Source organism: Artemia sp. Qi Xiang Cuo, chromosome 2, assembly GCF_049724085.1.
Source record: "Artemia sp. Qi Xiang Cuo chromosome 2, ASM4972408v1, whole genome shotgun sequence".
Taxonomy (NCBI): domain Eukaryota; kingdom Metazoa; phylum Arthropoda; class Branchiopoda; order Anostraca; family Artemiidae; genus Artemia; species Artemia sp. Qi Xiang Cuo.
The window spans coordinates 34,951,398-34,966,519 of record NC_142795.1 but is presented as its reverse complement, the minus strand read 5'-3'; the positions used below and the strand labels follow the sequence as shown (position 1 = coordinate 34,966,519).

The following is a 15,122-nucleotide window of genomic DNA, read 5'->3' as shown; positions in this document are numbered from 1 at the left end:
AGCAACATATGCGTATATGAGGGGGTTCGCCTCCTCTTCAATGCATCGCTCTTTACGCTAAAGTTCGAATTTTGTAAGAATGACTCCTGAATCTCAAAGGCCGATTAATTAGAATAAATAGCTCTTTTGAAGTACTAAAAAACTTTAACGTAAAGAGCGAAGTACTGACGAGGGGGTAAACCCCTCATATTCGCAATAATTTCTGTTTGTTTTAAGTTTTAATATTGCTCCTTACTTTCAGTTGGAAAAAACTTGTTTTTTTATTTAATTTTACACATAAGATTCTATGTAAAAGAGAAATATCATACAACAAATAAAATTCCATTCTACAAAGTGCTGGGCCTCGTCGGATAGCTGACGAATAGAATTTGATGTGGCTTGTAAAATATATTTCCAACGAATTGTGTGTCCTTGCACAGACAGGACTTGAAGTAGGACAAAGAAGTGAACTAGATAGGTCCATTAGGATTAATTAAATGTCACCCAACAGATTTTTTGACTACGCCAGAATTGTGATAGTTCCAAAAACAAACGATTATTCTTATTTCGCCTCCTAGCCGAAGGGCCATGAAACGGAGCTCAGCACCACCGGTTACAGCTTTGGACCTTTTTACACCCTCCTCCACATAGTTGTTTAAATATAAATAACAGTTACTCGAACAATAAACCGCAACCGGGCCATGGCCCCGGCTCCAAAAATCGTCTTGTATATCCCTTAGGGAAGTTTTATAATTCCAACTCAGGAAGTTTATAGAATCACGTTACACATTTAAAAAAAAGTAAAAATAATTGATTTATTAACAAATAAATCTCAAATATCTAAAAATATATATATTAACATTCTAGTGTTCAGAATTTTATGACTTTTCTATTTCTTTTTGTCTGTTTTGCTTGGGTGTTCGAGCACGCATCTCTAATCAACTAGTTAGTCAATCATTTTATGGCTGTTTCACAGTTTACAGAATTGAACTGCGATTAAGGAAAGATTTTGTTTTCATATTATACAAGTAATCAATTAACAGAAAATAAATTACCTCACATTTCTAAACTAGGAAATATTTTTGAGGTCCTTTTTGTCTCATTCCATGATATCTACTTTGATTTGAAATAGAAAAGATTCAGTATTTAATTACTTGTCTGTTTTCATTTGGTTTAGATTACCCATTCGTTATGGGATCCAAGGGGTATGCGTAATACGAATTGAAAGCCATTGACTGGCATAGAATATCAAATCAGAAAACTAAAATGCAAAAAGCAACCACAGCGTATGATTATGTATTCTTCAAAACAATTCTGTTTAGAAATACCAACATAACTTCTTACCCATTAAGACCTATATAAAAGTTAATACAGTATATAATCATATTGTGATCTTACTTTGGGAAGGGGGGGAGGGTAACACGACTACATAAAGACCTTGGTTAAGCCAGTTTGCCCTCTTTTTTTTAGTAAACTTTTCAATTTGGTCAATTATTGGTGCTCTTGTTACATCCTCCCTCAAAATTTTGCTTTAAATCCGCCCTTGTTTCAGTTCCCTTCTTTTCGTCCTTGCTTTGCTTTTCAATACTGGCTTCTTATTAGGACAATATCTGAATTTCCATGGTTTCATGTCCAGAGTATCCTGTATCTGAAGCAAAAATGATATTTAAGGTGGTTCACTTTTAAAAAGTCTCGCTGGTAATGGTATAGTTTCTAAAGAAAAAATATTATCTCTCAGGTACGAATTACCAAGATTTGATACCATTATTACTCTTTGATACCATTATTACTCTTTGATACCATTATTACTCTTTGATACCATTATTACTCATAACATTTTTTCTGTTTTTGTTTTTGTAGTTGGTGGAATAATGTCACCTGATCCAGAAGAAAATCCGTATTGGTGGAATGCAAATCATGTGTAAGTTTTTGTTTATTTATATAGACTTAGGCAATAGAGGAACAGCACACTTTCCCAAACGGACCTCTTCCGTAGGAACCCCGCCCCCAAACGAAAAAATACAACAAACAATCATATTTTGGAAAAAATAAGCTTTTGTTTTTTTACTTACTTATGTAATTAAGGGTAAATAATTTTAAATACGACATTGGGTGGGGATCAGATATTTATGGCAGGGTACTTTTGGTCCCTAATCCCCAAACTCCCCCCTCAAGTGCTGTGCCCCCCTAAAATAAAGAAGGTCTTCTCCGAGTTAATTTCCTAGGTACTTCTTTGGTGGGAACTAGTCTAAATAGCTTCTAATACTATTTGATATTTTTGTGGAGTTAAAAAAAAACATGTTTTTTCGTCTAAAATGATGGATCAACATTAAAACTTAAAGCAAACATACATTATTACGTATATGAGGGGTTTGCCCCCTCCTCGAGTTTTTTTTTTAGTTTTTTAGTACTTTAACTATTCTTAAAAACGCCAAGTTTTTTGTTTTTTGGGAACTATTCTTAAAGAACTGGGGAAAAAAGTCATACTTTAGCGTAAAGAGAAAGGTGTTGAGGAGGGTGCAACTCCCCTCATATACGTAACAGTGTCTGTTTAATTTTCTGTTTAAGTTTCGATGTTGCTCCTTACTTTCAGTTGAAAAGACTTGAACTGAATAATGCCGGGAAATTCTGCTCCCCCTCCATGGAAAGATCCTCTAGATAATTCAATCCCGGTGAAAATTTACCCGGACAATTACCAATAATATCTCCACATGTAAAATATAGTCGGCAAAGAGAAAGTAAGACAAATAAAAAAAATTGTGTACAGGAACTCAGGCAAATATCCCCAGTGTAAAATTCCCCTTAAGAGTTCACCCCCCAGAAAATTCCCTCTCCATGGAAAATTCTAGTCGTGGAAAATCCCCCCAGTAGAAAACTAACTCTCATCCCTCCACCCAAAACACGTATGCATACTTCCCGATAACAAATAATACATAAAGAAAGGGCAAATTTCATAGCTTAAAGACCTTTCCCCGAGGACTTTGGGGGGTCATATTATCTCCAAAGCATAGTTATTGGACCTTTGAACTATACTGGAAAATATGGCTATATTAAAATTTTGATCAAACGACTTTAGCGAAAAAAGGGGGCATGGGAGGGGGATAGCTACCCTCCAATATTTTTGGTTAATTAAAAAGGGCACTAGAACTTTTAATTTATGTTGCATTCTTCCGATTTTCTAGGACAATTGGTTTGATACGATCACCCCTGGGGGAAACATAAAACTGACAAAACACACATCTGTGATCTTTCTTTTGGCAAAAATACTGCAAAATTCCGTATTTTCAAAGATGGGAGCTTTAAACCTATACAGTAGTGTTCCCTGATACGCTGAATCTGATGGTGTAATTTTTTTTGTTACTCATCGACATTTAGGGGGTATTTCCCCCTTGTTCAAAAATCAGGCAAATTTTCTCAGGCTCAAAGCCTTTGATGGGTAAAACTAAACTCGATGAATCTTATATATTTGGAGTGAGCATAATCCTTTTGATATAAATCAGTTTTTTTCTTTATATATCTGCTGATATTAAAATCTCATTTTTTTCGGAGTTTGGTTACTATTCAGCCATACCACAAACTTTTTGATCATCGCTTATTTTCAAAGTATCTTCTTATTAATATAAATGGTTAAACGCTAAAATCTTAAAAAACAATGGAGAGACCGAATTGTGATTCTGCCTGTTAAGAGATTAACTGAATATTTTTTTATTGCTGAACATTTGTTTATTTAAAATAAAACTGTGGAATATTTAGTAAAGTAAAAAAGAAGAAGTAAAAAAAAACACAGTAATTGCTCCCAATAAACAAAACCAATTCTAAGACTTGTCGCTTTCATTTGCATTGGTATTAACTTGTATAGATAAGAAGTATGTGTGATCCTTCAAATGAATTTTTTCCCTGAGGCTCAGCCTAGGTGACATTTCTCTGCTGGTGATGGGACAATACATCCGAGATCCGCGGACAATATTTCATAGGAAAACGGGTAGACGAAGTGTTGGGAGGAGGGTATTCCTAGCCTTGCCAATGGTGACACAAAAGGACTGTTCTTTTACTCATCTTTGTGCTAAGATCTTACATCTTTTGACAAAGAACGCTTAAAAGTGAAATCTTAGCACTAAGATCTTATAGGGTTCTTTTGAAAACGAATTTCATCATTCTGCTCTGATCAGCGGTCTAAGAACAATGATGAGTATAGCTTTTTTATAGTAAAAAAGTAAAAAAAAAGTAAAGTAAAAAAGAAAAATATTTGGATTATTCTGTGCTCCAAATAAATAGTTCCGGTTTAGGCATTTACAACAACAGACAATTTATTGTGGGACACTTCATTCTTGTACCGGCACTTTTTTCAGGTTGGGATCCTTAGATATTACCCCATATTTTTTCTTTTTTTAATTAGTAATTAACGAGCCAATGTATGACAAGAAAAATTACCTAGCAAGTTAATTCTATTTAATAGGAACTTGTATTTTCGAACAGTTCGTGGTAACGAACTGTAAGTAAGGAGCGACCCGACTCAATGGTAACCGAAACTCTAGAAAACAGGTTTTTGATACCAATAGATACATCAAAAGAATCAGATTTCAATGCTGATTTCAAATATATAACTTTCATCAAGTTTAGTGCTATTTATCAAAAGTTAGGCGCCTGAGAAAATTTGGCTGATTTTCAAAAAAAGGGGGAAAGACTCCCTAAAAATTATAGAACATTAATGATAATCACACCATCATATTCAACGTATCAGAGAACCCTACTGTAGAGATTTTAAGCTCATATCTACTAAAATATGGAATTTTGCATTTTCTGCCTGAAGAAAGATCACGGATGCGTGTTTATTAATTTTTTTTCCCCCAGGGGTGATCATAGTTCACCCCCAGGGGTGAACTAGTGCCCTTTTTAAGTGACCAAAAAAATGGAGGGCAACTAGGCCCCCTCCAACGCACATTTTTTTTCCCAAAGTCATCCGATCAAAATTTTGAGATAGCCATTTTGTTCAGCATGGTCGAAAATATGATAACTATGTATTTAAGGATGACTTAATTCCCCCAAGTCCTCGGGGGGAGGGCTGAAAGTTATGAACTTTACCCAATATTAACATATGGTATTGGTTATTGGGAAGTATAGAGACTTTTTCAGGGGGGATTTCTTCTGGTAGTGGGGGAGGGGGTGAGTTGGGGGTTATGTGGGAGGATCTTTCCATGAAGGAACTTTCATGGGGAAACGGATATTGCTATGAAGGGGGCACCAGATTTCCCAGCATTCTTTAAAAAAAAGACCAGAAATTAAATAAAAAAAAAATAAGTTTTTCAACTGAAAGTAAGGAGCAACATCACAACTTAAAACGAACAGAAAATATTACGTATATGATTGGGTTCACCCCCTAGTCAATACCTCCCTCTTTAAGCCAAAGATGTTTTAGTACTTTCATAAGAGCTATTTGTTCTAATTAACGGCCTTTGTGATTAAGGGTTAATTTTTAAAGAACAAAATTCGAAATTTAGCTTAAATAGCAAGGTATTGACTAGAGGACGAATTCTCTAATATACGTATTAAGAATATATGAATATACAAGTTCGTTACGTAAGTTAATTCGTAAGTTACGTATATTTCTTGCTAATAAAAATGTTCGTAAATAAAAATAAACAAGTTTCGAAAAAGCCATTTAACCTAATAAAAGTAAAATTAATATGAAAATTTTGTTGTAATTATTCATGTACGGTGAGCCAAAATCAAAACCTGTATTAATTCAAAAACGTTCAACAATTAAATAAAAAAACAAGTTTTTTTAACTGAAAGTAAGGAACGACGTTAAAACTTAAAACGAACAAAATTATTCCGTATATGAAAGGGGCTGTCCCCTCCTCAACGCCTCGCTCTTTACGTTAAAGTTTGACTTTCTCACAACTCTATTTTTTAAACAATAAAAAAATTTAGCGTACTGAGCGAGGCGTTGAGGAGGGGCGAGGCGTTACAGAATAATTTCTGTATTGGTATTTCTGTATACTGTTGGTTTTGTTTTATTGGAAAGCACATTTAGCACAAGAAAATTAAAATTAATTTGCTAATTTTGTTTTACTTACTCAGTGACGCTAATCCAAAATGAAAGCTGCATTAACTAAAAAACGATCAGAAATTAAATAAAAAAAAACAAGTTCTTTTAACTGAAAGTAAGGAATGACATTAAAACTTATATTGAACAGAAATTATTCCGTATATGAAAGGGGCTGTCCCCTCCTCAACGCCTTATAACGAAATTATAAAATAATTTCGTTCCTCCTCAACGAAATTATTCAATAATTTCTGTTCGTTCTTTAAATAATGCCGGTAAATATGGCTCACACTCTATGAAATATACGCTCTCCCCCTCATGGAAAAATTTTCCGTGGGAATTTCATCGAACATAAAATTCACCCCCCCTCAAGTTCCCTCCAGACAGTTCCATCCTCGCTGAGACTCTCCCCTCCCTGTAAGCTTGCTTGCGGACGATTCAGCCTGAAAAATTCTCCTTAGTATTCTTTCATTTGAATAAGACCTTAATCTCTAATCGGTTTCTCGATCACTCCAGAAACATCCCCTTCCTTGGAAATTGTTTCCCAGAAAAAAAAACATGGGGAAAAAATCCTGGATAATTCCTCCGGACCATCTCCACATGAAAAATTTGGCAAAGAGAATGTAAGACAATTGAAAAGAATTTCGTATAGTAATTCTGTCAAATCCCCCTGTGTAAAATATCCCCTCGAATATTCACCCCCCCGGAAATTCCCTCCCCAAGAAAGATTATCCCATAGAAATCCACCCCAAGCAACCCCCCCCCCAAAAAAAAAATCTGCATACTTCCCAATAACTAAAATTTCGTAACTTACAAACCTCTCCGCACGGACTGTTGGGGGGGATGTGTTTTTACACCTAAAGACATAATTATTTGATCTTTCAACTATACTGAACAAAATGGATATCTCAAAAAAAAAATTTATACAATTCTTGGGAAAAATGGGTGTGTGAGGGGGCCTAGTTGCCCTCCAATCTTTCTGGTTACATAAAAAAAGAACTAGAACTTTTAATATCCGTTTGAATGAGTCCTCTCCCAATATTCTAGGACCACTTGGTCGATACGATCACCCCTGGAGGAAAAACAAAACAAATAAACACGCATCCGTGATCTTTCTTCTGGCAAAAAAAAAAAAAAAAATCAAAATTCCACATTTTTGCGGATAGGAGCTTGAAACCTCTATAGTAGACTTCTCTGATACGCTGAATTTGATGGTGTGATTTTCATTAAGATTGTATCGCTTTTTGGGGGTGTTTCCCTCTTTTTCGAAAATAAGGCAAATTTTTTCAGGCTCGTAACTTTTGATGGGTAAGACTAAACTTTATTAAACTTATATCAATGAAATCAGCATAAAAATCCAATCCTTTTGATGTATCTACTGGAATTAAAATTCCGTTTTTTAAAGTTTTGGTTGCTATTGATCCGGATCGCCCCTTACTTAAAGTTCGTTACCAAGAACTGTTTGATATCTATTGGTATCAAAATTCTATTTTTTGGAGCTTCGGTTACTATTGAGCCGGTCGCTCTTTACTTACAGTTCGTTATCACGAACTGTTTGATAGCTATTGGTATCAAAATTCTGTTTTTAGAGCTTCGGTTACTATTGAGCCGGGTCACTCCTTACTTATAGTTCGTTACCACGAACTGTATGCTCTAGCGAGAAACACTAGCAGTTTAAAATGCACATTTGGAAAAAAAAATTCTTTTATAAATTGAACAGCAACTATAGAAAGTCTTTCAAATTTTTCTCGATGAATGCGTAAACTAATTGCAAAATTCTTCAAAATTCTGCAAAAAACATAGCCTTGTTTTGAACTTTAATGAGAGACAGAGACAGATACAAGGAGAGTGCGAGAGGGAAAGGCAGAGAGAAGGAGAAAGGGATAGGGAGAGAGAAAAAGAATTGAGAATTGGTAAGGTATTGAAGTCTGGAACCTAAAAGCTGTTTACGCTTTATCAAAAGCTCTTTAACAGGAAAAATGGACGTACACAGAGATGTGCACAGAGGTGTCCATCGTGGCCCCGTCCCCCTGAAATCCTAAATTTTCCTGAATTCCTGGGTACTTCTTATTCAAATTATCAATTTTTTTATTGGTCCCTCCGAAAAGGCTCCTGCGTGTGCACCAATGTATACACATTTGTTTTTCAGGTTAATTCCTTATTGTTCGAGTGACGCTTGGACTGGAACATCATTCCCTAATCACTCCTCAAAATATGCTTTTCTTGGAGCTTACATAGTTGAAGAAGTCATTAAACAGCTTCAGGGGCACGGTCTCCGAAGAGCAAACTCCATTATTTTGGCAGGTACAAGGTACATTAAATTAATTCGTTGAGTAGAATTGAACACGCATTTCTCTTATGTTTTATTTAAGGAGGTTTCCGGGGTTTGTATTTAGGCAGAATTTTAGTAATTTCAGTCTCTTATTTTTTATTACTTTTATTTTCAAAAGAACCTCATATGATGTCTAGTTAGTCTTGTGTTTACAAAAAGATTTGGTATTAAATTTAACATCTAAGCTATAGATATAAGATTTCAAGTCTAATACATCTAAGCTACATGATTCAAGATCTTTTTACTTGTCTCATATATACTTTCGCCTAATCCTTATCCACCTTATATTTACACCTAATTCTTGAACAATTTTAGCTTAAGCTTCAAAAATCAGGCTGAGATATTTCATGAGACGTATAAGTACGTAAAGATCTTTGCTAATCTAAAACTATTTGAGAAACTTTTTACAAGTATTAAAAACAGTATAATAGCGACACTTGGTTTTTACACGTTAGCTGTTTTTGATGCAGTATATAACTTGATATATTTGATGGCTAGACTATTCTAGTCGTTAATTAGCTTTTCAGACTGATCGATCCAGCGGTGTCCTTGTAGTAATAATAAGTATAAGAGGGAGAGACCGAAGCGTATCAAACCTTCCGACACTGAACAGAGTAGCAATAAAACCATGTTATAAACTAGGAAAAAAAGCCATTAACTTTCCTAATAATAAATTAGGAAAACCTAATTTAATGACGCATTGCAAAAGATTACCAATGAAGATCAGAGTTAATGTTCCAGTTTGTTCAGGTGCTAAAATAGCGAACCATTGTGGCATCAGATACCAATCCCTTCGATAGAGAAGAGTGAGGTCACAGAAACTATGGATTAAAACAATGTCTTTTCTTATCCTACGTGTTTTGTCTATCGGAAATCTGTGGGACAACCAATGCTCTTTAATTGTAACATTAAGTCCAACAGGGACTTTGTCAGCATCATAATTGACTTCTTTTGCATGGTAGTGCACCATTATGCTATGTTCTAGCAGCAAACCAGTTCTTGCTAAAAAAAATATGTATGAGACAATTCTTTGCCAGAAAACACCTTTGTTTCAGTCAATTCTTTTTTCTTCTAATTCGTGCAAGGATATTATCATAATTGTTGTTCAAACGTCCCAAGTCACAAGGATTAACACAGTTCGATAAAACATTTAGGACTTTAAGACAGGTCAGTAGGAGCTGATTTGGTTTCCTTGGATAGTTTACCGGTGGTTATATACTCATAACTTTAATATCTTGGGCTAAAAAATAGGTCTCGTTACCTACTGGATATACTGTAATGTAATATTATGTAATATGGCGTCACTAGGGGGGTTATGTGGGGAGGGTGTGTTCAGGGTTTTCTTTGTTGACTCTTATTCCTTGAAATCAGCTAGACCGATCCTGAAACAGAAACATGCCTTTACCCCCGAACTTTTGATATTTAGTAAAGAAAAGAAAAACAAGGCCTTTTTCTCAGAGATTCCGTTTTATATTGTCCCAAAAATATAAAAATCACCAAAAAGCATTACAGGCTAAAGTAAATCTGTATCTGAGATAATGTATTTTAAATTAACAAGAAAAAAAGGTGACGATGAACTTCAGATGGATTAATTTACTTGTAGTCAGAATTAAAAAATCATGAAAGTGTAAATACTGCTTTAGAAAAAATAAATATACAAATGTATGTAAAATAGCGCTTAAAACTGACTTTGAAGTAGCATATTCTGATGAACCTATTTTTTGATTTCCATAGACTCTGTCTTAACCGCAAAGATAATAAATCTTAAACATGCCGGTATTGTTCGGCCGTTAAATCCTGCTTGGATTGCTAATGTAAATTTAGAGTATATTCAGTTTCACTAGGGCTTCTTGTTCATTTAATCTTAACTTACCGAGGATGTTAATTGGCAATTACTTATCTAGCCGCCTGTGAGCTGAAATAACTTATATATAACAGCTAGGAATAATAACATTGGTGCGCGTCCTCTAGTGCATACAAACAGGCAGAACGTCCACTACTTAAGAAAATAATAGGACATTAGATAACGGACGGAACGTCAACTAGATATTTGCCCTAGTCCTATTTTTGTAGTGCCGCTGGTTGTAAGGGGAACCTTGCATTTGTCCAAGCTATTTTTTGGGCATTAACCCTTTTAATCTTTGAAGTCCATATTTTATCAAAAACATTGAAAATCGGTTATTTATATGAGTTTATTAATTAATTAGTAAATTAATCCTGTAAGTAGTAACTAATTAGTTAGTAAATAAATTATATTAGTAAATTAATCCTGAAAAAAACAAGTGTTTCTGATTAAAGTAAAGATCGCAGTTAAAACTTGAAACGAAGCAAAAATTATTGCTTCGCAGTTTATGCAACTTGTTTTTGAAAAACTTTCAAATAAAGAGGCTCTTGATATTTTTCCCATTTTTTTTCTAAAGCTATCAATAGTCTTTTACCGGTCATAAAATCAATAAATTTTCTTATGCAATTTTAATTCTATGAAGAACTCGAACTTATCATTTTTAAACGACAAATAAAATGGGCAATATCACAGATTATAAGTAATCTCTCTACCTCAATGACATCTGTTTTAGGGTCCATTCTATTTTCCATTATCTCTTGTGCGTGTTGTTAGCCGTGAAATTAGTATTCAATATGAATTTCCTGGGCGAGTTTTTCAGATTTTTTGTCGAAGGTTCAATCAAGGTAATACTTTTGTGGAAAGCTCAAAATAAATGAAACCATATGATGAATGTTAAACCTAAACAATTTACTTGAGCGGTTTATTAAATATACTAATTTGTTGCCACAATCTCAGACCTATTTTTCAGAAATTTACGTTTTATTTCAACCAAAAACTACTCAGCGCAAACTGATTTCACGCAGTTTGTTCCATTTGGAAATTTTTAGTATATTTCTGAGAAGAACAAACCAATGAAAAACGGTTTAAGGGTAACAAAGTTCACTTATATGGGCTCAATTGTAAAAGGGACGGTAGAACAGTAGGGAATAAAAAACCTTGATGCCAGTTATCCTTTCTTGTCTTGCTTTTCTCATGGTGAGCAAGGTTATTTTTTGTGGCGCCCTCCTTTGGTGCTTGGAAAGTAGTAACTATTATTAATTCGACTTTATTATTTCCCCGAAACTCTAGAGACTAAGTAATCCGACTTAGCAGATAAATAATACTATTAAACCTACTTGGTACAGGTTTTCCATTGTTTGCTTTAAGAGACATCTAAATGTTTTTATTTTGCGCAATATAGATAGCATGTTCAAAGTCTCTACGTCCTTTACAAAAGACTGCGTATTTTCATTTTTTGTTCAAACTGTTAGCGACTAAAAAAAAAAATGTATTTCTAATCATTGAAGTGGTATTTTCCGATCACTTCTACTGCAGGTGCAACAAAACCAAATAAAAAAGAAAGTAGTAGACATTTGGGAACTGTTACTGTATTTCTTTACGTAAATTGTAATATCTACAGATTAGCAATTTAAATTGTAATGGGCTTAGCATTCTCATCACTGATAAAAATACTGGCTGGGAAATCTTAAAATTCGTAAGGCCTGAAAAATGTTGGAGGAGATTTTACCAATCCTTTCATTTTGACTGGTCTAAATTGTAAACCGTAAATTCAACCCAGCCTAAAGCTTTTTTGCATGCAGCTAAGTTTTACAAATTGATGGTAATACTGGAAATCTTCCTTACTTTTGGGGATAGATCAACAATGTAACCCGTGATTCTAAATCAGTAATTTTAGGTGGCGCAATGTTGGCTATGGCCACCTTGTTTAATTCGAATCTCCTTTAAATAAGAAAACAAACAGCATCATTGCTTACATAGGGCCAATTATGTACTTGAAGATGAAGAATTGCGTGATGTAACCACACATTATATTGGTAATTAAAACTGAGCTAAAGCACCTTTGACTTGTGCATAATTATCAGGCTAACGTTAGACAATATATTTCAGAGTTCTTTTGTCTATTTCCTTACGTATGAAACAAAGAAAGAAAAAAAACCCCATAAAATCAATAAAAACGAGGGTAGAAAAATATAAGCAAAAATAAGCAGATATTTCGACAAGAACCTCCGCCAGGTCGTCTTCAGTGCTAAGAAAAAATAAAAAACAGAAAATCTAATCTTTTGAAGTAAACTTTACAAGAGACAAATACACACACCACAATGTATGTATTTATTTCCTACGCTGTATGCGTAACCTGTAATCATTGCCCTATTATTTTTATAGATCGTGGAAAGTAGATCCAATAAGAACCAGCAGCATCATGTGTAAGAGCTTTTTGAAGTAAGGCCTGAACTCTAAGTTAAAGTTACATATACATACGCTTAGCTTATTTTATATATATAAAAAAAAGTCAAAAGTTTTATTTCACTCTAAACTTTGTTATTTTATAGAACCTGTATAGATTAATAAATTAAGTTTATATAACATATAAACTCATAAAAGTCTTTATAGGACACAATTAAAAGATTATATAACAAGCGTTAGTTTCCTAAGTATAATGATGCTCTGTATCATTGCGCAATAAGAACAGTCTTGTTCTAACCATTTTCTCTTATACACAGTAAAGAGGGTTTACAATTCTAATGACGGGGACCATTTCCCTTCCTTCACCCAGCTCAATGTGCCAATGCAAGCTCTGTCGTCATCAAATATTATAAGGAAGTATAACTATCCAAAATACTGTTACAAAATCAAAGAAGCAAATCTTGAAAACAACTGGTCCATGACCGGAAGGAAAGAAAGAGAAAGAAGAAGAATCTAACAAGTATTTATCTAGTATTCAGTTGCTTATGTATTGTTAAGATGAGTAGCTCGGGTAGTTGTATAGATAGGGTAATTGTTATTACTATGATCGAAGAAGGATAATAACCAAACGAATATTTCCTCTGTAAACAGATGTTTCTGTTTTATTGAGGTCGAAGAAGAAGAACAACCAAACGAATACTTCGCCTGCTACAGTTGCTTTTGATTGTTGAGAGAAGTAGCTCATTGATTGTGTATTCCATACATAGGGTAGTTGCTGTTACTATGGTCGAAGAAGAAGAACAACCAAACGAATATTTCACCTGCATATAGTTGCTTCTGCGTTGTTAAGAGAAGTGGCTCATTGATTGTGTATTGTATACATAAGATAATTGCTACTGTGGTCGCAGAAGAAGAACAACCAAATAAATACTTCGCCTGCACACAGTTGCTTCCTTGTTGTCGAGAGGAGTAGCTCAATGATAATATAATTCTGATTCCTTGGTTTTATAAGGAGTAATTATTGCATATATTGGTTTGATTTTTTTTTATTCGCTATTAATTTAGGATTCTTCCTTTTTTTTAATTTGTTACAATTTATGTTCTTTCCCTCTTTTACACAGACGAGGACACCTTGTTGTGTACAGGCAAAAAATTCGTTTGATTGTTCCTCTTATTCCTTGTCTGTGTCTACTGTCCATAGGTCCAATGCTCTCAAGATTTACTTTTTTGGTTGCAACTTGCCAAAGTTTATTGCCAGTGAATTAATTAAAAAACTTTTTCCACAAAATATATTAGTTTACTAGTTATATATATTAGTTATATATTAGTTTACTACCTAGAGGCATAGTGGGCCTTGAAAAAATAAGGACCTAAGTATAAGGACAAGAAAAAATAAATAAGGACAAGGATTAAATTGCTACTTTAGGGCTTGATAGTCAACGGCCTTTGTCCATTGTGTTTAGTAGTTATTGGGTTTTACAACTAGATTTTTTATTATTAAAGTTATTGCTTGAAATTATTAAAGAATTTTTAAACAATATGGAAGTTCTATCTCTGATAGCTGGATTTTATTTTTAGTGCTGGTGGAACTGGTGTAATGCTTAATGCTGATACTATTAGAAATTGGCTGCAAAAGGAGAATATTGGTGCCAATTTCTTGGGGATTGCAGACTCCGGATGGTTTTTAAACAGGATACCCTTTGCACCAACTACTTGCTTTGAAAAGGACACCCAAAAGTAAGAAACTTATCAAATTATAACTTGTGTTATATATCACTGAAACTTTATTAACAAAAGTAAGAACTTATGACCATTAATGAGATACAAACATATTTTTTAGTGGAAATAGCATTCTGTCGTTAGACAGCGTAGAAAACAAATAGAACTAAAATATGATGCCACGATAACAATATTTGTCCCAGTTTTTTTTTCTAATCTTAAAGTTGAGCGAGGTATCTCAGGGATTGAAAAAAAATGTTTGAATGTTATTATGATTCAGTTTCGAAGAGTTGGAATGTTCGAATAATTGTGAGTTCAGCTTATAATTGGCTTTTGTGACTTTCAATTTAAGAGCAACTTTTTAGTTTTGTGATCGGGGTTTTAAATTTGAAATGCAGCCAGAATTTTGAAGTAAAAATGGTTATAATTGCACCCTTCAGTCGGCTGTAAAATGCAACGCCAGCCTCCCTCTTTACACCCTCCCAGGAAGTTCCCATTTCCCTTTAATATTTCTTTACGACATCCTCCCACCTGAACTACGGATAACCTGCTTTCCGTATAGCCCTAGATTTCATTCCACAGTGCTTCCAAATCCATTTCAAATTATTAAGGTGCTATCTCTTAGCAAAAAGCCATTGTTTCTTATAAGGCGTTTGCTCAACAACTACCTGAAAACTGAAGTCTGATGACTATATTTATACTCCAGCCGGGAACTTGAGTTCCTTTAAAAAAAAAATTCTCGGCGAATTTTAGCTGGTATAAATACAGGTTGAATTTTGTAAAAGCTGTTCATTTGA

General features: G+C 34.1%; 1 protein-coding gene across 1 annotated transcript in view; it reads left to right on the top strand.

Annotated features, from left to right (window-relative positions):
- Notum (palmitoleoyl-protein carboxylesterase notum) overlaps positions 1–15,122 on the top strand; it is a 97,358-nt gene that overhangs the window by 65,374 nt on the left and 16,862 nt on the right. Inside the window, exons 5-7 of the mRNA XM_089108090.1 lie at positions 1,840–1,900; positions 8,175–8,336; positions 14,185–14,343. Of these exons, the coding sequence (XP_088964216.1) occupies positions 1,840–1,900; positions 8,175–8,336; positions 14,185–14,343 (382 nt within the window). The remainder of the gene's footprint in view (positions 1–1,839; positions 1,901–8,174; positions 8,337–14,184; positions 14,344–15,122) is intronic.